Source organism: Mesoplodon mirus (assembly GCF_964341445.2).
Source record: "Mesoplodon mirus genome assembly, chromosome: 6".
NCBI lineage: Eukaryota > Metazoa > Chordata > Mammalia > Artiodactyla > Ziphiidae > Mesoplodon > Mesoplodon mirus.
This window is the reverse complement of record NC_138982.1, coordinates 147,074,316-147,094,681: the sequence shown is the minus strand read 5'-3', so window position 1 is coordinate 147,094,681 and position 20,366 is coordinate 147,074,316. Positions and strand designations below refer to the sequence as shown.

At 57.3% G+C, this 20,366-nt stretch overlaps 1 protein-coding gene across 7 annotated transcripts; it reads left to right on the top strand.

Moving 5' to 3' along the window:
* The first annotated feature begins 5,891 nt into the window (after positions 1–5,891).
* Positions 5,892–18,722, top strand: LOC309806703 (uncharacterized protein C21orf58-like). 7 transcript variants are annotated; one of them, XM_082625649.1, is made up of 9 exons: positions 5,892–6,389; positions 7,156–7,216; positions 8,493–8,566; positions 9,379–9,543; positions 12,438–12,549; positions 17,050–17,171; positions 17,626–17,773; positions 18,166–18,228; positions 18,326–18,722. In XM_082625649.1, exons 1-9 carry the CDS (start codon positions 6,330–6,332, stop codon positions 18,508–18,510), a joined length of 990 nt encoding a protein of 329 aa, XP_082481775.1. In that variant the 5' UTR covers positions 5,892–6,329; the 3' UTR covers positions 18,511–18,722. The 7 variants fall into 7 exon arrangements, with proteins under 7 accessions (XP_082481775.1, XP_082481780.1, XP_082481779.1 ...); XM_082625654.1 differs by lacking the exon at positions 8,493–8,566 and having other exon boundaries at positions 5,893–6,389; XM_082625653.1 differs by lacking the exon at positions 8,493–8,566 and having other exon boundaries at positions 5,893–6,389; positions 7,064–7,216.
* Positions 18,723–20,366: the final 1,644 nt, after the last annotated feature.

The following is a 20,366-nucleotide window of genomic DNA, read 5'->3' as shown; positions in this document are numbered from 1 at the left end:
TCCCAGAAACACCACCTCCATTAACATCTACGATACTGGGAGTTAAAGTCTCAGAATGACACCCGAAGAATCTAACATTAAGGACTGTGAATGATGCCTACAGACAAAGGAAAGCAATAAGGCTGACTGGCAGAACAGCTTTTCCAGCCGCTGAGAGTTTACAGAAAAATTCAAAAATTAAAAAGTACATCTCTTTTAAAAACTGACAGCTTAATCAAGGCATGTTTAAGGTTTAAAACTATACAGAAAAGCTAAATTCTCCCTTTTTGCCCCATTTTCCCCCAATCAGGGGAATACATAGCCTAGCCAAAACTTCCTTGCCATAGATTCTGAGACAAGGTACAGAAATAGCAAAAAATTAATTAAGCCAGGTCAATCTAACAGCCTCCTCTATGGAATGAGATGTTCTATTTTTCACGGCGCAGCTTCACCAAAGCGCCAGGGGCCTCCGCAGAATGTCCCCATCGGAAGGCACACCTGGCTCTGCTCAGTCCCACAAATCTGAGGGTTTAGACTGTTCACACACCATCTCCCACTAACACCTTATTCAAAAGGTACGATAGCTAACGTCAGCTTTTCACAGGAGGACAAGGTCCTTCAAACGACAACTCTGGTCATAAAAGCAAATGCATCAAATGTTTGTATAAATGATAACAGAAGTGCACAATTTCATGGACATAGGAAAATCACAAAAGGCAATTTAAGTGAGAGAAACCGTCTCTCAAGAACAGACACTGCCTTCAAAACCAGTCCCAGATTCGTTTATTTCGTGCCCAACTCCATCAAACCTAAGCGTCGGTGAGTTCCCTTCCTGTATCACAGACCCAGTCTCTGGCCTGTGGTCACCCAACAAGAGGCATCTGTTTCTTCTCCCAAGGTGAAATCTTCTCATCACCATTAATGCTCCTTCAAGCAACATTTAGGCACATTTGCAAACCATGGTGAGCTCAGGGGAAACGGTGAGTATTAAACTCTGGCTCGCTTCCATCTCCTTCCTATGTGCCAGGCACATGCAAAGGGGAAAAAACACACTACAGCCTCACTGTTCAAACCCCAGTCAGAAGACTGACCTGCACAGGAAGCCTAAGGAGGCCGCTCTGTCCTCCGCCTGTCACCACCTCGCACCACTCACCATGTGTTCTGAGTGTTCCCTTTAATGCAGTGGCCCTGCGGTTTCCTCAAGGGAAGGAACTAGGACGGAACTGAACACCCCTGCTGGCTGATCCATGTGAAATTCCCAATGTCTGACCACGTCTGACCTCAAACAGCAACCACATAGGGCTCTGCCTAATAGCCGCGGGCACTGCACAGCGGCTCCCCCCGACAGCCGGAATGGGGTGGGCCACGGCGGCACAGCACAAGCGCCCAGGCTTTCTCCACTGTCTCCAGGGCCCGCGGCTGGTCGGCAAACGGCTCAATCGCCACAACTCGCCCAGAACAGTGAGTACCGGACGGTGCCTACGTGGATAACAAAGGCCCACTCCGGGACCGCACAGAGCTCCCCGGGGGCATCCGCAGCGCAGGGACGTGACACCTCCCAGGAGGCTCCGTCCGGGCGTCTGGAGCTCCCAGTCCTGGCGCGGGGGGCGGCCCCGGCAGAGGCCCTCCGCCCTCACTTGCCCAGGACCGTCTACCTGGGCCCCAAGCAGCGAGGAGGCGGCACAGGCGTTTCAGGAGCCCCGACACCAGGGCGTGGGTCGGTGGGAGGCATTCCACAGGGTGAACAAGTCCCGTGCTCGGGAACACCACTCCGAACTTCTATAGCAAAAAGAACTGCAGAATTCCGTGTAAAACGATCGCTGCACGTCGTTTTAATCGGATGGAAGCTGAGCTGAGCACTAGGGGGAGCGCCCGTGTCGCCCAACTGCAGGGAGTCCCGGCCTCCAAGCCCTCCAGGAATCCGGGCGAGGACAGGGAGACGCGCAGGTGCCACTAGGTGTGCACAAGAGCGCAGGCGTGGTGACAGCGCCCATCCTCTAGCAGTTCCCCGGGGGTGGTCGGGGCGGGGGGTGGCGCGGGGTCCCGGGGTGGGGGCGGGGAAGCCCGCCTCCCACGGCCCCGCCCCTGCCCGGCGCAAGCGCAACCCCGCCGGTCCCGGCGTACCCCGCGCCCGACGTCTCCGCGAGGCGCCGCGCGCCCCCGGCCGCTGATTGGCTGTGGCTACGGCGGGGGCGGGTCCAGGCAGAGGGCGGCGGATTCAAGATGGCGGCGGCCAAGGGGCGGCTTCCAGCCCAGTCGGCGGAATGCGGCGGTAGCGGTCCCCTCCTGGCCGCGTCCGCTTCTGGAAGGGGGCGGTGGCAGACACCGGAGCCCGCCCTGTGGAGCCCACACCGGGACAGCGAGGGGAGGAGGCGCTGCCGTTTACCTTCGCTCTCCCGGCCTCCACTTTTCTGCGCCGCTGCTGTTGCTCATCTTCTTCCATCTTACTCCGGGGCTCTTCGCAGGTCGCCGAGAGGTGGCGGGGCCGATGCGGTGCCGCCTTCGCTCTATTTACACTCCCTCCGCATCGCCTGGGCTCACCCTCCCCCCACGACAACTGTCACGCAGATGTGGGCCCGCCCCGCGTTCGGCCCGGCCCCGGGGCGTGCACCCCCGGCCCGCGGCCAATCAGGGGCCGCGGTCCTGCCCTCGCGCACGCGTATTCAGGGCGGTGCCCTCAAGGAGGAGCAGCCCGGCGGAGCTCCGCCCCTGCACCCGTTCCTCCGATTGGCGCGCAGACGCTCCCGCCTCTTCGGGCAGGACCATTGAGCGGGGCACGGCAGCCTCGGCGCTCTCTGTGGTTGGTCGGTTTGAAGGGCCTGCGCACGTGGGCCGTCGGGCCCAACTGGGACTGGGGCGGAGGCCGGTTCGCATTCCCGCGAGGTTGAGGCCACCGTGGGAGGAGTCTGCACCGGTGTCCAGTTGAGTCAAGCTTCGCGAGCCCCTGGGGACAGCCCAGGAGGCCGGGCCCCACTGCATGCGTGCGCCAGCTCAGGGCTGCCCGTGAAATCGCTCCGGGTTGTGGCCGTGCCCGGGGGTGGCAGGACCCCAACTCTCGTCTCCAGGGGTCCTTTTGGCGACCGGGATGCTGGCCCTGTTCGTGTCACGATCGCAGACAGCCAGCAAAATCACTTGATTTCGTTCCTAGGAGTCTCTCCCTTGGATCCCGCTGGCGCCTGGACCCACAGAACCGGAGTGCCGGGGGTGGCCAGAGTTAGTGGGAATCGGGGCTGGCACCCGCAACCCACGGAGCCCAGAGCTACAGGGACAAGAAGCCACCGGCGGTGCTGCCACTCCTGGACCCATGGGTTCTTCCCGCTGGGGACACAGTGCCATATCGAGGGCTCTGGTTTAATGCGTCTGTCATGGGTCCACTCTGGCACCTCTGCCATAAAGCAGTGCCCTGCGTCAAAGAGTGTTAGGAGGGACTCCATGCAGTGGGAAAGTCTGAGAGAGGGTCAGGCTGAGGCCCTGCGGGCAGGAAAGGCAAACCCACACCCAGAATACAAGTGTATTCCTGTTAGGACAACCCCTGGAACCCCAGCGTGGAAGGGGCTCCATAGGGCCAACTTGCCAAGGGGCCTGTAAGGATGCAATTTTAAATGATACAGTAATTGTACACAGTTGTAGATCACCAGAGGGAGAGAGCTGTTTCAGTGAAAGGCAAAAAGCCTCTTCTCACATGGAAAAGTTTTAAGGCCTTGAAACGTTTGGGTAAATCAATCCAAATATATTGTAAATGGTTGTTAAAAAGGAATGTGCTGTACTTCCTGTTCAAATTTCTGTGAAGCTAAAACTGCTCAAAAAGATAGTCTGTTAACAAATTTTTTTTAAAGAAAGGGAATGTGATGTGGGTTATGAATTCACGGCCCGTGTGGGAATTGGAGTCTCGTGAAATCATTGTTTGTTCCTTAGCTTCAGACTCCACTTAAGCCTGTTTGTCCAGATGAGGAAGCAAGGCGAGGTTTTTATTCCTAGCCCACGGTTTTGATTAACAATCAAATGCTGCTGCAGTTATCAAGCTCACTGGAAGCTGATAAGCTCTGACTGACACTGATCCAAAGCGTGTTGTTGGCACCTCTTGTGACTGTAGCGTAACTGTGCCTGGGTGAGCATTCCCTCGCGGAGGGTGGGGTGGGGGGACGCTCTCACCAACTGGTGATGGTTACCTAAATGGCGGGGGGGGCGGTCACAAACTCAGGAAGAAACACAGGAGACCCCTAAGCAGCTGTGCCTCGCTTTCCCTGTGTGAGAAGTGAAGACACCCACAAACTTGCCCCTGCGTCAGATCTGGCTGGGGTAGAGCTGGGTAGGATGACAGTGCTGCAAGCGGCAACCAGAGGAAAGGTGGCATATCAGGCAGCACCGGTGCGGGTTAACTGCAGGGGTGTCCAGCAAACACACTGTGGGTTTCTGTGTTTCCTTCACTCCTGTGCCTTCAGTGCAGTAGCGTCTGTGTGCAGGCCGCGTGCTCCCTGTCTGCTCTCGGACACTGAGTGGCAGTAACTATGCTCCTCCACGAACGTGCTGTAGTGACTTTACTGACACAAGCTCACCTTTCAACCTCAGTGTGAACGTGTGAGTCTAAGCAATCGCAACTTACACAAATCTTCAGGGAGCCCTGGAAATTCAACCACCTCCTGTGTCAGACCGTAGCCCTTTGTATGGCGAGTGATGGTTCCAGTCTTGGCTCACAGACATGAGGCGGTGGCCTCAGTAGACCAGGGGTAGGCAGGCAACATTAGCAGACCACAGGATCGGATTTCCCAAGAGCAGTCAGAGACTCCGGTCTGTGCCTGGATCTCTCAACCCTTACATGTTGCAGTACATCCAAAACTGTGGGGGGCCCATGTGTTTGCCCACACTGCTTTGGCCAGTGGTTTTCAAACTGTGTTCTGAGGAACCCCAGAGTCATTTCCATGGCTATTCTAGATATTCTGTAAATGTTGGATCTGACTCTTAATTTATTTTTAACAATTAAACAGCTGTCCAAATATGTAGATACTCACCTTCAAGGAGGGAAACATAACCCCCCACTCCTCATGTATGGGCTGCGCATAGCTACTTCCTCCTGAAGAAGACAGTGTGGAAAGGGAGAGAAAAATAGTAGCTGTGCAGTGGTGAAACCTGATAGACACACCTCCACGAGGTAACTGAGGTCAACATCCACAGTGTAGGTCATGTTGACGGCACACACCCTGGATGGGATGGGATGAGAAGGGCCTTTTGCCTCTGTGGTCTTCCTCCCCAAAACCCATAACCCCAGTCCAATTGTGAGAAATCATCAAACAAATCCCAATAGTAGAGGGACACCCTACAAAATGCCAGATACAGTAGGTATTGATACAATATAAAACAAAACACGATAGTACTCCTCAAAACTGCCCCTCCTGGGAAGCACTGAAGTGAAGCATCATTTAGAAAAGTCTTCCCTTGATGGGCACACCCCCTCCCCTCCCCTCACGCCCCCTCCCCATGCCAGCCCTGTGGACATGCCCTCTGCCGGGCAGGTGGGTCACCCACCGACGGTCCCCCTCCCAGGTGCCCCTGCCCCTCTCTGGGCATGGGTCCCGGCTGGGCAGTCCCCCTGCTGGAATCACATCCACCCTGAGGGGTGGTGCCTCGGGGTGGCCCCATGTCCTCTGGGGTGAGCCCACCTTGAGCTCCCACCCAGAAGCCCCCAGGCACCTCATTGGCCAGCTCCCTGGTGCCACGCAGAGTTTCCTGAAGTCTGCAGGGAGGTGGTGTTTGCACCCTGTCTTCCAGTGTTCTGACCTTTACTCCCGTCTGGCTGGGAGGATCCCTAGGAAAGGCCAGGGACTTGATGTCCTCCTGGAGGCCATAGCGGGCTGAGGGCAGGGGTGGCAGCCCCTGTGGTGCGTGGGGGATGGACGCCATGCCCCTCCCCCACCCCATCCTCTGGGCTCTGTCCTCCCGGCCAGGGCTGCGCTCTACCCTCGGGCCCCAGCTGCTGCCCACTTTTTCCTTCCCCAGGAGCCCCGCCTGGCCACACCTGGGGATCAGCAGTGTTTACTGGTAACCCCTGCATGGGGACAGGCGGGGCCTGGGAAGGACTCTGAGTGGAAACCTGGCAACCGGGCCTCGCCATGTCTGCGGCTCCTAGCAACCACCATGGCGATGCCAGACGCTGTGCGTCCAGGGCGTGTGCCCCCCCACCCCAACCGCACGCTCTTCTCTGGCCGTAGAGGCCAGAAGGCAAACCGAGCCTAGCGTGGGATTCCTTCAGTGACCCCAGGGTTGGGCTGCTTCTCTCTGGCTGAGCGGTTCTTCCGGAGGGAACTGAGACGGGGAGGGGGTGGGCCCGTGGCGTCCCCTCCTGTGGCCCCGGGATGCTGGACTCCTCGGTGGCAGATCGGTTGACCCGGCTGACCCTGAAACTCCTGGAGAAGGTAAGCTGGGCACTCGTGTTTTTAACAGCTTGTTACAGAAGCACAGCTTTGAAAGGTAAGATTATACCTGTAACGAGCCCAGTTCCAAAGCAAAACCCTTTTCAGCGGTTTTAGCCTCGTAGTGAAGAACTGTGGTTCCTTGGTTTTTCTTCTTTGTGTTTGTACAGAACCAAGTAGGTTCTCCTGGCAGTTTCTGCAGCCAGGAGGCAGGCCCGCACCCACAGGCTGGAGCACTGCCAGGGCGCCCTGATACTCCCCCTGGGGGCCTCCCGGCTTCCGAGTTTCAGGGTGCGGCGTCTCGGCCAGGCCTGGGGCGGGCAGCCAGTGGACGCCCTGAGGCCGGCCTCCTTCTCCTCCTCCGAGGATCTGCGGGCTCCTCACGGCTCCCCCCACCTCACCTGCCTGCTCTGTTCTTCTGCCCCCGACGGCTGCCCAGAGCAGCAGCAGGGCCCACCCCAGAACAGGCCCCGACAGTAGCTGCTCAGCCCAGGGCTCAGTGGAGCAGTCAGAGTGGTCAGGACACAGAGCCGGCCTGGTCAAGCTCTTCATACAGCCTCCTGCAGGGACCTGTGGGTTTCAAGGTGGAGTGTGTGTGCATCGTATGGAGAGTGTGGCCTCAGGGTCCCACCTGGCTACCTGCCCCGCAGCCCACCTCACACCTTTCCTGCTCCCAGCCCGTCTGTCTGGGCGCTGGTGCCCGGCCTGGCCCCCCACACCGAGCCTGCGCCTGGAGCACAGTCCTCGTCCTGGTCTCTTCTCCTCACAGAAACTGAAGCAAGAGCGCGAGGATGTGGAAGCGGATTCTGAGGACCCCCACCTCACGCCCGGTAAGAGCCCCTGGCTGCTTGAAGCTGCGCAGGCCCCGGAGCAACCTCCAGTTATGGCGAGACTGTCCTCTAAACTTCTTTACTTTCAGAGCGGAAAGGCCTTTGTTGTGTCTTTAACACACACACACACACACACACACACACACACACACACACCCTCATATCGTATCACATCCAGCCTGCATACCCTGGAGGGCACGTTCATCATTCCTGTTTCACAGTTGAGTGCTAGAGACACAGAGAGGTTAGATAACCAGCCCAGGCTGCCCAGCTTGGATCGCAAGTGGCCACACCTGCATCAGACCATGTTGCCCTGAGCTTGCTCTGCAGTGTGGGTGTGGAGGGCCTACCCCATCCGTGTCAGCCTGTACATCCTCGGGCACCCAGACCAGATGCCCCGTCGTCCCCATCCTGGCTGGCGGTCAGATGCTCAGGCCACAGGACCCAGGGCAAGGACTGCTTTCCCTGGTGATGGGCTCCGGGCTCAGGGACATCTAGGCGAGGTGCTGGGGAGACACTACTTGTTCTTTACTATGTGGCGTAGCCCCTTGTGCTGCGGGGGTTCCAGGCAGCTCCCAAGTGCAGCAGACAGAGCCCAGGGCCCAAATCCAGATAGAAAAAAAATCCCAAACCAGGTCACATGACCAAGGACAAGCGCAGAACGTGGAAGAGTACACATGGGCCAGGGAAGTGGGGACTCCTGGAGGGGGAGTGGGGACCCCAGAGGACAGGCAGCGCGGGCATCGCCAGCTCTAGGGGGAGGCGACAGGCCTGGGGGGAGGGGGCAGGCCCGTGCACCCCGAGGAAAGGAGCTCAGGGACCACCAGAGGCGTGGCGTCCAGGACACTGCAGGAACCGTTCCCTGAGGCTCCGTGGAACACACCAGCCCACAGGCAGCTTGGGGCTGCGGGGTGGCTCCAGGTGCCGGGAGGCTGGCCTCTCAGCCCCATCCCGTGAGGGCCTCCTTCCTCTCACTGCGTCCCGTGGAGCCCGCGGGACCTTCCGGCAAAGGTGCAGGAGCAACACGGTGCTCGGGCCCCGGGGGAAATCCTCACTCTGCAACTTGCGGCTCCTGTCCCGGAGCAAGACAGAGCTCCCCGAGAGACTGAGCTCCCCGGGTGCCCCCCCACCATTGCCCACGTAATCCCCACAGGGCAGCCCCCCGAGCTCCGTCCCCAGGCACCTCCCTCCTTCTCTGGGACAGGCGTGCAGGTCCCGGGGGTGGGAGCTGCCGGGGTCTGCAGTGCTGAGCCCTGAAGCACACGCTTCCCTCCAGGAAATGAGGATGGGCCAGAGGCCGCCCTGCGGAGCGCTCTGAGGATGAGGAAGGACCTTCTGCAGAGACTCTGGGTAGGCCATGTGGCCACAGGGAGCCTTGGCCCGAGCTCTCTGCAGCTGAAACTGTGGCCTGAGCTCAGAGCAAACACGGGCCAGTGGAGGTGGGGGCCCTTCTGGAACCCGTGCTGGTTCTGATGTTTGTGACTTGGGGGCGGACAGCTGATGGGCCGTGAGCAGCTGAGGGGCGTCACTCCCCGATCACGGACTCCATGGAGAGAGGAGAACTCGCCTGTTTCCCAGAGGCTGGGCTCTCGCAGGGGGCTGTGAGCTGAAAAAACGGCTGTGGTTGCACACGATCAGAGGTGGAAATGCCGTGTGAAGGGTCCCGTTTCCCCGGAAGTGGGATTCCAAGATGACCAGGGCTTCATCCAAACCAGAGGCACCAGCAGCAGGGAATGACCATGGGAAGGGGTGCATTCGGGTCCAAACGATAGTTGTGATAAACTCACTGCTTTGTAGTGAAGTCGACCTGGAAGCATGCTGGAGAGACGGAATATCCTCTATAGGCTGGAAAAAGTTGTTCGGGGTCAATTTCTCCTGTGTGCACCATGCAAGGGCCTTCAGGTTTTGCCTCCAGGGCCTGGCTCCCACTCCGACCCAGCTGCGCCCTGGGCCTACCATCTGATCATGCACCCGGGTGGGGTGGGAGGGAGCCTGGTGCACAGGGGTGGCAGGTGGTCCTGGGGCCGCTCCCCCATGGGGGGGCCACACACCTGTGCGCTGGCGCTGTCATGCCAGGCGGGGTGAGGGCCTGGGACACGCCAGCCCGCTCCAGGTGTCACAGCTCCCTGCCTCCGAGCACGGGCTCTGCTTTGGCGTTGCAGGAACAGCACCTCCTGGAAGAGGTCTCCCGGGCCCGTGCCTGGAGGGGGCTGGACGGAGGAGCCCGTGGGTCAGTGCTGCCCCCAGAGGTGCCCCCCGTGGGTGTCCACCCCGCTGTCTCCCCGGCCCCACCCACCCTGGACTCACCACAGATCACCCAACACCCAGTAAGTCTTCCTCGCGGTGAATCTGGGGGGCAGAACCAATGCAGGGAGGGTGCCACGCCCCCAGAGACCTCTCACCTAAGCAGGGATGGCGGTGTCTCCACACCTCCGTGTCTCGCCTCTCTCAGCACCTTAGGGAAGTGCGCAGAAGGGGCCGTGGGCTAAGCGGCGGCCGTGGCTGCAGTCCATGTCTGGCTCTGTCGGGGCTAATGTGTGTCATCAGGCCTCACAGGTGCCCTGAGAACTGGCTGGGGGTAGGGGGTGCTTATCTCCTCATTACAGGTGAGAGGCTGGGGTCCCAGCTCCGCCCCACGTCCTAACCTTTGCGCTAGGAGCAGAAGTATTAGGGGGTTTCAGTATCAGGAGGGCCTGAATTTGGGGAAGAAGTGTGTCCGCTCCTTTCCGAAACTTCATGATGACTGGGGAAGCTTAGCCCCCAGTCTCCAGGGCAGAATTGTAAAAGGTGGAAGACTGGTCCACTTCTGAGAGCCTCACGCCTACATTCAGCATCCTGGGTTACAAGCGAGGGAAAGCAGCTCTGACTTTCTTAAGCAAAAGGGATTGTATCGGGGGCAGCTGGTGCCTGGCGGGCAGCGGCCTCGGGGGTTGAGTGCGTGAGGAGAAGACAAGGCAGGAGGTGGGCGGGGCCCGGTTGAGAAGGTTCTGGATCCGGTGGCCAGGGAGGTCGGTGGTGCCCACAGGCTGGGTCCGTGACCTGGAGGGCGTTTATCCTCTGGGAGGGGACCTGGCAGCCCACGTGGAGGTAACAGAGAGGGAAGGGGCGTGCCAGCAGAGCCCCCAGAGCCCCCTTTGCCCCAGGAATGGTGGGGTGAGGGTGTAGGTTCTGGAGGCTCCCCCAGTCCCAACGTGCTCATACTTACTGCAGTTCCTCAGGCCCAGTCATGCTTGGGTGTTTCAGTCTCAGCCCCAGTGACACCACGAGAGCAAGCAGGGGCCTTGGTGGTTAGGATGAATGTCCCAGAGACTCTGGGGTAGGAGGCCCCCTCTGCTGCGGCAGTACCACCGCCGGGACTGCCTGCTGGTCTGTGCAGGGCGGGGGGTGGCCTGCGGGGCGCGGCCGACTGTGGCTACAGGCCAAAGCTGGCTGCCACCTGTGTCAGTACGACCTGTGAACCGAGAGGGGTGGTACACTTTTTTTTTTTTGGGGGGTACGCGGGCCTCTCACTGCTGTGGCCTCTCCCACTGCGGAGCACAGGCTCCGGGCGCGCAGGCTCAGCGGCCATGGCTCACGGGCCCAGCCGCTCCGCGGCATGTGGGATCCTCCCAGACCGGGGCACGAACCTATGTCCCCTGCATCGGCAGGCAGACTCTCAATCCCTGCGCCACCAGGGAAGGCCGGGGTGGTACACTTTTAAATGTTTGGGGAAGAATCAGGGGAAGAGTGATAGTTTGTAACACATGAAAATGATATGAAACACACATCTCAGGGTTCGTAAGTGCTTACATGTCTGGGGCTGCTTTGCAGCTACAAAGGAAGAGGTGAGCAGTTACAACTAAAGCCCTGTGGCCACAAAGCGGAGCGATACACTGTCCAACCCTTTACAGGAAGTTTGCCAACCCTGGTCTATGCCAGCCTTTCCGTGAACTGAGAGAGAAGGGACAGGGAGGGCCTCGTGCATCCGGAAGAGGATTAAAATACGAATCACCCCCTGGCGTGCGCCCAAAACGTTTGTGCATTATTTTAACTCAGGAGGGAAGCCAGAGGGTATTTCCATGCCAAGATCCTTGGATACCTCTATTAAAGCAGAATTAATGGAAGCAGGGATGAGCTTAGCCCACTAAAGCCGGGAAACGTGGGAAACATGAAAAATGCCACGTCTTACTCTGCTTGGGCTCCATTACAAACTACCACAGTCTGGGCGCTTAAACATCAGACGTTTACCTTCTCACAGTCTGGAGGCTGGACGTCCCAGATGAAGGTGCCAGCCAATGCAGTTCCCATGAGCGTGCTCTCCTGGCTGGTGGGTGGCCGCCTTCTCACTGTATCCTCACGGGGCAGACAGCATCTGGTGTCTCTTTCTCTTCTTACAAGGACACCAGCCCTATCAGACTAGAGCCCCACGCTTACGACCTCGTTCCCTTTATCACCTCCTCACGGGCCTCATCTCCAAATGTAGTCACTTTGGAGGTTAGGGCTTCAACATATGAATTTGAGGGGGAACAAACATTCAGTCCATAACATTCCATGTCCTAAGTGATACCCAGACTCAAATATTTACCTATTCAGCCATCTGTTTAACCTTTAGGGTTTCTCATTTAAAGTCCCCCATGGATGGCTGGTGGATGGATGGGTGTATTTTTTTATTTTTTATTTTATTTTATTGTTTGGCTGTGTTGGGGCTTCGTTTCTGTGCGTGGGCTTTCTCTAGTTGCGGCGAGTGGGGGCCACTCTTCATTGCGGTACACGGGCCTCACACTGTCGCGGCCTCTGTTGTTGCGGAGCACAGGCTCCAGACGCGCAGGCTCGGTAGTTGTGGCTCACAGGCCTAGTTGCTCCACAGCATGTGGGATCTTCCCAGACCAGGGCTCGAACCCGTGTCCCCTGCATTGGCAGGCAGATTCTCAACCACTGCGCCACCAGGGAAGCCCCTGGATGGGTGTATTGATGGATGGATGGATGGTGGATGGATGGTGGGTGGTGGGTGGATGGATAGTGGATGGATGGATGGATGGATGGATGGTGGATGGATGCATGGTGGGTGGATGGATGTATGGATGGATGGATGGATGGTGGGTGGATGTTGGATGGATGGATGGATGGATGGGTGGGTGGGGGATGGATTGATGGGTGGATGGTGGGTGGATGGGTGGTGGGTGGTTCTGTAGGTCACTATTCCTGGGGCACATTCAGGTAATGGGTCGTCTGGCTCTTCTAGGCACCCCCACCTCCCACCGCCATCATCCGGCAGCTGCCTCAGCAGCCACTCGTCGCACAGATACCCCCTCCCCAGGCCTTCCCCACTCAGCAGTCAGGAAGCATCAAGGAAGGTAAGAGTTCATAACGAATGTTGTCATGGGTTTACGCAATTCTCTACTGAAAAAATAGTTTTGTAAGCAGGGTAGTCTTTTAGGGCCAGCTTTTGACTGCTCAACTGAAGCTATGTATTTAGCAACATGAAAATAATTTCACTCTGAAAAATCCTTACTGATGGATATCCCTGAGGGAAGAAGCCTGGACTCAGATTTGAAAGAACTGTGTTCCAGCCCAACTCATCCAGTGATTAGCTTCAAAAAACCCTTGGTTAAACTGCTTTTTCTCTTTAAGTAATTTTAAATACTTGAATTTTAGAACAGCTCTATTGAGGTGACATAGAATAAACTGCACACTGTTAAAGTGTACAATTTGATAGTTTTGACACCTGTACACACCTGTGAACCCATCACTAAGTCAAGGCAGTGAACACGGCATCACCTCAGGCACCTTTTCCTGCCGTCCTACCTGCTTTGTCACTCTGCATCAGTTTGCATCTCCTAGATTTTTGTATGAGTGGAATCACACAGTTTGCACTCTTTTCTGTGTGGCTTCTTTCACTCTGGCACTGTTTTCAGACTCATCGCTCCTGTTGGGCGTAGCAAACCATGGCTCCTTGAAATTGCCCAGTGACCTTACATTGTGTGGATGGACTGGTTTGTTATCCTTTCACCTGTCGATGAACACTTGGGTCGTTTCTGGTTTTGGTTATCACCACAAAAGCTCCATGGACACTCACGTCTGAGTCTGGATGTACATTTTTATTTATCCTGGGTAAATATCTAGGACTGGGACGGCTGAATCATGGCAGGTGTGTGCTTAAAACTGCCATGTGTGAGAGGTCCAGTTCCTCAACACCCTCGCCTGCATGTGGTGCGGTCAGCCGTGTTAGTAGGGGCGGTAGTCGGTCACTGGGGTTGTGGTTTGCGTTTCCCTGACGATGGGAGGTGTTGAGAGTCCGAGGCAGACTTGTGTGTAGAATCACCTGATGAATGTTCTCAACTCTGTCCCCGGGACTGTAGCACCACCGTGTACACGCTACATGTCAGGCCTGGTCCATGGCGGCCTGCAGCTCCCCAGGGGGACTGTTCTCACCGTGACACACACGAAGGTGGCCTGGAGGTGTAGAGAGGACAGCCCGCTGGTCTCTCCTCACCACGCTCCTCGGTTTTTCCCGATGAACTTTAGTGACTGTCAGGCTCTAGAGGTGAACCCAGCATACCCTGTGCATACGTGTGTGTGTGTGTGTGTGTGCGCGCGTGCGCGTGCAAGTGTCTGTGTGCCTTTAAAAAGTGCATTTAAAATCACTGGTAAAAAAGAAACAGTCAGTAAGTAGCTAGTTATTCAGAAAAGTAAAGTCACGTTCCTTACCCCACTCCTTATACCAAAACAAATTCCAACTGGATCAAATATTTGAATGTAAAAATAGGGACTCTCAAAAGTACTACAACAGCCCCTTTGGAGGACTGCTGGGCTGCTTCCTATGAAGAGAGACACGCGGCTTCTGGAGCTCCACCCCACCCCACCCCCCGCGACCGCTCTCCACATCAGCTCTACCTTTTCGGAAAACTTCACAGAAAAGACACTGGTATAACGTCATGCAGCAAATACATTTGAATTAGCTCACCCTTTATTGTATCTCAGACCGTCCTCCTGGAATCCCTTCCTATCATCTGGGAACAAGTCTTTTACAAGGTCCTGCAGGACAGGCTTTTGAAGCTGCCTTAGTGTTCACTTTCTTTTTATTTCCCCTTGTTCTTAAACACTAGTTTTGCTGGATATTCAAGTGTAGGTTGATAGTTATTTTCTCCCAACACTTTCTAAGGACCCCTGTGATGACATTGGGACCACCCAGATAATCCAAGATAATCTCCCTATCTGAAGGTCCTTTTTAAAAAAAATTAATTTAAAAAATTGTGGTAAAAAACACGTAACATAAAGTTGACCATCGTAACCATGTTTAAGTCGTGCTAACTATATTCAACATTGTTGTGCAACAGATCTTTAGAATCTTCTGTCGTGTAAAACTGAAACTCTGTCCCCAGTGAACAGGTTCCCATCCCCCTCCCCCAGCCCCTTGCGCCCACCAGTGTGTGTTCCACCTTCTTGATTTTGATTGGGCTACATGCCTCATAAGAGTGGAATCACACAGTATTTGTCTTTCTGTGTCTGGCTTATGGCACCGAGCATAGTGTCCTCAAGGTCCATCCATGTTGTAGCCCGTGTCAGAGCATCCTGCCTCTTTAAGGCTGAGTAATATCCCACTGTGTGGCTGGACCCCATTTTACTTATCCCTTCATCCGTGGGTGGAGACTCCGGTCACTTCCATCCCATCTCAAGATTCTTAACTTCGTCACCATCTGCAAGTCCCTTTCGCTGTGTAACGGAACACGTTCGCAGGTTCTGGGATCAGGATGCGGACATCGCTGGGGCCATTCTTTAGCCACCACGCTATTCAGTCCCTCAAACTGTGGGCCCATCTGGGGGGTTGGGCGTTCCGTTTCTGTGCCGCAGTGCTGCTCTGCGTGCCTTCTGGTGAATGGACGTGCTCGTGTCTGTGGGGCACACACCCGGGGATGGGATGGCTGCTTAGGAAATACTGCCAGACGGTTTTCCAAAGTGCCTGAACCCATGTACACCCCACGGGAGGGGAGGAGAATTTCGGTTGCCCACAGCAACTTACCAACACTTGATGTTTTCAGAATTTTTCATTTTCACCAATCTGGTGGGCAGGTCATGGTAGCTTATTCTGGTTTTAATTTGCACTTCACCTTTTCATATATTTTTGGCCATTTGAATATGCTTTTTTGTGAAGTTCCCATTCAAGTATTTTGCCCATTTTTCTTTCAGGTTTTCTGCCTGTCTTCTTGATTTCCAGGAATTCTTTATGTATTCTAAAAATGGGTCATTTTGACATATGTATTGCAAACAGCAAGTCCTTTTTGTGGCCCTTCCACTCTCTTCATGGTGTCTTTGGATAAACAGAAGTTCTTAATTTGAGTGAAGTTCAGTTTTTCAGGCTTTACTCTTTATGGTTGGTACCTTTTGTGTCCTGTTTAAGAAGTCTTTACCCGTCAAGGTCAGGAAGACGTTCTTCTGTATTTCCTTCTACGGCTCTGTTTGCCTTTCACATTTAGATGTACAATCCACCTGCAATGGATTTCTGTGTGTGCTGTGAATGAGGGATCAATGCTATTATTTTTGCCATGGATACCCTGCCCTTTATTTGACCCCCTGCCCTTTATTGAAGACTGTTTGCCCACTGCACTGACGTGTGCCCTGGTGGTGAGGCTGTAGACGTGGGTCCGTTTCTCTACCCCCCCATCTGTCGACTAATCTTTTCATGCTCGATTTTACTCGGGGGGAACCCTGCGGGGCTGATGGGGAGGGTTCCCTCTCAGAGGGCTCACTGTGGGCGGGGCTGCCCCAGGCCCAGACCCACGTGGGTCTCCTCAAGGGCCTCTGCCCCTGTGGGGCTGCCAGACTCAGCTTCTGCACTAGCAGTCTGGCTTTGGCCCCCTCCCCAGAGCCCCCCAGCCCTGTGCCGACATCTGTGCCAGTCAGGGCCCTGCAGAGAAACAGAACCAGCAGGGTGTGTAATACAGCGAGAAAGACATGTTTTAAGGAATTGGCCCACGTGACTGTGGAGGCTCGGCGAGTCCACACCTGCAGGGAGGTCCGGGAGAGCGGCCTGAGGGGGAGGCTGTCTGCTGCAGCCCCAGCCCAAGCCTGTAGGCCCCATCTGCTTGGCTGCGAGTGTGAGTGGTCCTTAGAGGCTCGCTTTCCTTCGGTGAGGCCAACAGAGCCTAGAGGGCCACCTAATTTCCAGGGCCTAGTTGCTGTGGAAAGAAGCAACATTTATGTCCCACACTGACCAGATTCAGCGTTTCCTAGTGTCCCAAGTTGGTGAATATGTATTAGCTTCCTGGGGTGGCTGCGACAAAGCGCCACAAGCCGGTGGCCTAAAATGACAGCACTGTGTCTGCTCCCAGTCTGGAGGCTGAGGTCCAAACTCAAGGTGCGGCAGGTCCTGGGGAGGGTCCTTCCTGCCCCTCCAGCTCCTGGGGCTCCGGGCGCCCCTCCAGCCTCCGCCCACCGCCTCTGCATCTTGCCTCCTCTTCTGTCTCAGAGCTCCGTCTGCCTGTCACTCAGGAAGACACTGGCCTTGGGTTTAGGGCTCCCCTGGGTGATTTCATCTCAAGATCCTTATCATACCTGCAAAGACCCTTTTTCCAAATCAGACCACATTCAGAGGTCCTGGGGATTAGGATGTGGATACCGTCGGGGCCACCACGCAGCCCAGCGGACGGACGTCAGGAATCCAGTAGCAAGAAGGCTCCACCATCCGTAGGGCTCAAAAGGACACGTCTGAGAACACACCCTGGGACCTGCAGACCCACTGGACTCCACGCTTGCGCGTAGAGCTCTGCGTCTGCTTCCCCTGAGTTCCGTTGCAGGAGTGGCCCGGTCGGCAACGGCCGTCCGTGCGTGACCGAGCCCTCCATGCCCTCCCTCAGACATGGTGGCGATGATGCTGATGCAGAGCGCGCAGATGCACCAGATCCTCACACAGAACCTGATGCTTAGAGCCCTGCCCCCATCAGCACTGGCACCCGCGCCCCTGCGCCTCCCCGCACAGGTAGGCTCCACACCCAAACCAAGACCAGAGGACCTGGTGGCTCCTCCTCCAGAAGTCCATGCATCTCTGTAGCTCTGGAAAACGCATTTCTGGCTCCGGCTCTGTGCTCCAGCTTGAAGCTCCCCAGAGCCCCCAGCCCCACCCGGATGAGGAACGGGTTGCCCAGTTCAGGGCCCCGACAGCGGCCCCTGGAGCTGGCTGAGCTCTGCTGGAGCCTGTGCCCACCCTCACGCCCTCCGGGACCCCTGCCCACCGCTGCCCTGACCCTGACCCCATCCTGAGTCAGGAACCACGTGGAGGGGAGGGGAGGGGAGCCCAGGAGCAGCCGGGGGCCCGCTGAAACGTCCCGGTGTGTGTCATGCTGAGGACCCGCAGTGGGCTCGCCCCGCCGCCCTGCGAGCCAAGAGGCAGAAGCCGCCCTCTGTGTACCACCATTACCACTACACGCCCCCAGCCCCGCTGCAGGCCAGCCCCACGCCTGGCTCCCCAGCGGGTTACTCCACGTGGCCCCCGGTGGTCTCCGCCACTGCCCTCCCTCCTGCTGCCAGCTTCCTGCCCACCGTGTGGCACGTGGCCGGTCCCTCAGTGGCCGCCCTTAGCACGTAAGTCCGGGCTGGGCTCCAGGCCAGCCTCCTGCACCTGCGGGGCGGGAGGACCCCAGGGCCTGGGTCGCCCCTCCTCACCCTCTGTCAGGCCTGTAGCTACAGCAGGAGCCTGGGGAGGCCTTGCCAGCTCCCGAGGGAGGGGGTGGGGGTGCGAGGTAACCCTGGCAGCCTCAGTCCTAGTTGCCACAGCTGGGTGTGGACCCCATGCCCTCCTCCCAGGGGAGCTGCCCGAGGCGTGGGTCATTTGTCCAGCCCAGCAGGGGAGGGCCCAGTATAAGCCCGGCTGTGAGGGCCCCCACCGAGCCCTGGCGGCGAGACCCACCTGAGCATGGTGTCTGTGAGCCAGACCAGGGCAGCAGCTGCATCCAAAGACACCCTCCTTGCTCTAGGGCGGCGTCCGACGGTGTCCTCCCAACACAGGCTCCAGGCCTGTGACCCCACGGCGGGCTCGGGTAAGCGGCGGGGACTCGTGCTCCCCCAGGGGGTGGGCAGCCGCGGCCCTGGATGCGGGGCGGTGAGGGTCACGAGGAGACACGGGGATTTCATCAGGAGACACGGCTCACGAGCCAGGAGAGGAGAGGTCGACTGATGTAGCCACACCAAGCTTGAACCTTCCCGGGGGAAAATGCCATGAGCAGAGTGACACTCGTGGTGCCCGGTGGCCCAGGGCAGAGGCTCCGGCTCCTCACAGGAAAGGAGCAGCTGCAGGACACGTGCCTGGTGTGTCTGTGTGAGGGCAGGGCTGCCGGCTGCTTCACTCATGTCGCTCCTCCTCCTGAAGCCAAGCACCGAGGCCGGGCTGAGGCGGGGCTGTCTTCCATCTGCCTGTGTCTGGATTCTCCCTACGGGACCAGTTACCTTTACTCCACTCTCTGCTCCTCTTTTATTTTTTTCTGGTGGAATTATGCTTCCGGGCTGCTTTAATATAATTTTCTCGCAAATGCCATTTTCAAGTATTATGCATGTTTTCATTGGCCCCTTTTGGGATATATCGTCTCTTTCCCCAAGTTCCACACGAGCAGAAGCCCTGCTCCGGCCTTGCATCTTTGGACCCTCGCAGTTGCCAGAAGGCTCATCAGAGGAAGCGAGATGACCTTGGAATTGCCCTTTGGCTGCACATAGGCTCCCCCTGGGCTGACCTCGCCCCGTGCAGCTGCCCAGCGAGGAGAGGGCCGGGGCCTGGGTGCCTGAGTGCAGCTCGTCTCGACAGACGGCCGGTGTCTTGTTAAATGTGCAGTTAAACGTCTGAGCCGATTCAGGGAATTCCCATTCAGTTTGACGTTTTCTAACATGGCTTTTCCCTTTGGTTTTATTTCTCAACGTAATTATTAATTCAATAGAGGGAAGAGATTTGACAGAAGTTCATCATGTTTGGATGGTCTGGTAAATTGGAAAAACCCAGTTTTGTTCACCTCCCAAGTCCGGAAAGCCCCGCTCTTCCCTCCGGTGTCTTTTCTCACCTGTGAGTCTCCTTTACTTTCACACAGGACATTTCACTTCCGTCACCAAATGTGTGGGGTTTCCCCACATCAAGCAGTCCTCTGTGACCCCCGCATGGGTGTCCTACAGTTCAGTCCAGTTCTGACACCACCCACCTGGAGATGGTGTCGGATCCCACAGGTTAAGGGCTCAGTCACAAATCCAGCCTGCCACCTGTGTCCCCGTGGAGTGGGGTGCGTCACCCTCCCGGTATGTGGCTGTGTCTGCCGACCCGGCTCCCCCCGAGCCTTATGCTGTGGGGACTGCACGGAGGCCTGATGCACGGGCACCTCCATCTCTAGTCCCCTCCCCACTCTGGAGAATGGGCGTGGGGTGGCGCTGTAAGCTCCAAGGTTCTCATCCTGGCTCGGTCTTCCTGGCGACCAGCCTCCACCCAGGAGCCACCCAGAGTCACCTCATTAGGATAAAAGGGGCTCCTGGTGCTCTTGTCACTTGGGAATTTACGAGGAGCCCCACGTCAGGAGCCAGGGACAGATACCAACATACGTGTTTCCTACGACCGCACACCTGGCCTTGCTGGGTCAACCGGGATGAAGGAAACACGTTCCTGAGTCCGGGAGAGTCCGGTGCTGGGAGAAGCCCGGCAAGGTCACCACTGGGGGGGCCTGCAGGAGGGGCGGTCACTGCTGAGGAGGGCCCGGGGGAAAAGCACCCCGAGGCATGCCAACCTGGGGAAGCTGAAGAGGTCCGAGCAGGCCCTGGGAGTGAGGGTGGGGCTGCTAGGGAGGCGGGTTCTGGGGTCCGGGTGCCGGAGTACAGTGGGGGCGTGGCGTGATACCGCAGCAAAAGACGACATGTCTATCTGGTTTTGTCCTGGTTCCTGGCACAGAGCTCGTGTGCTAACGAGGTCACCCGGGCGCCGGAGAGCTTCAGGATGGGGCTGGTCGCAGGAGAAGCCACAGCCCTGAGGAGAGGCTGGAACTCAGGCCCCACCCCGAACCTCAGGGAGGGGAGAGGGGCTGCAGGCTGAGCCAATCACCTGAGGCCGGCGATTTACTCCAGCCCTGCCACCCTAACAGAGCCTCCACAAAACCCCTGGAAGATGGGGCTGGTGAACACATCTGGGGGGTGCACCCACCCCAGCTCCACG

Bases quoted from the DNA above. Each gene is read 5' to 3' on its own strand.
- LOC309806703 (XM_082625648.1), top strand. From the start codon at position 6,991: ATGGAGAGTGTGGCCTCAGGGTCCCACCTGGCTACCTGCCCCGCAGCC. The intron at 8,567-9,378 runs GTAGGCCATGTG...TTGGCGTTGCAG, and splicing joins ACCTTCTGCAGAGACTCTGG to GAACAGCACCTCCTGGAAGA. The intron at 12,550-17,049 runs GTAAGAGTTCAT...GCCCTCCCTCAG, and splicing joins GTCAGGAAGCATCAAGGAAG to ACATGGTGGCGATGATGCTG.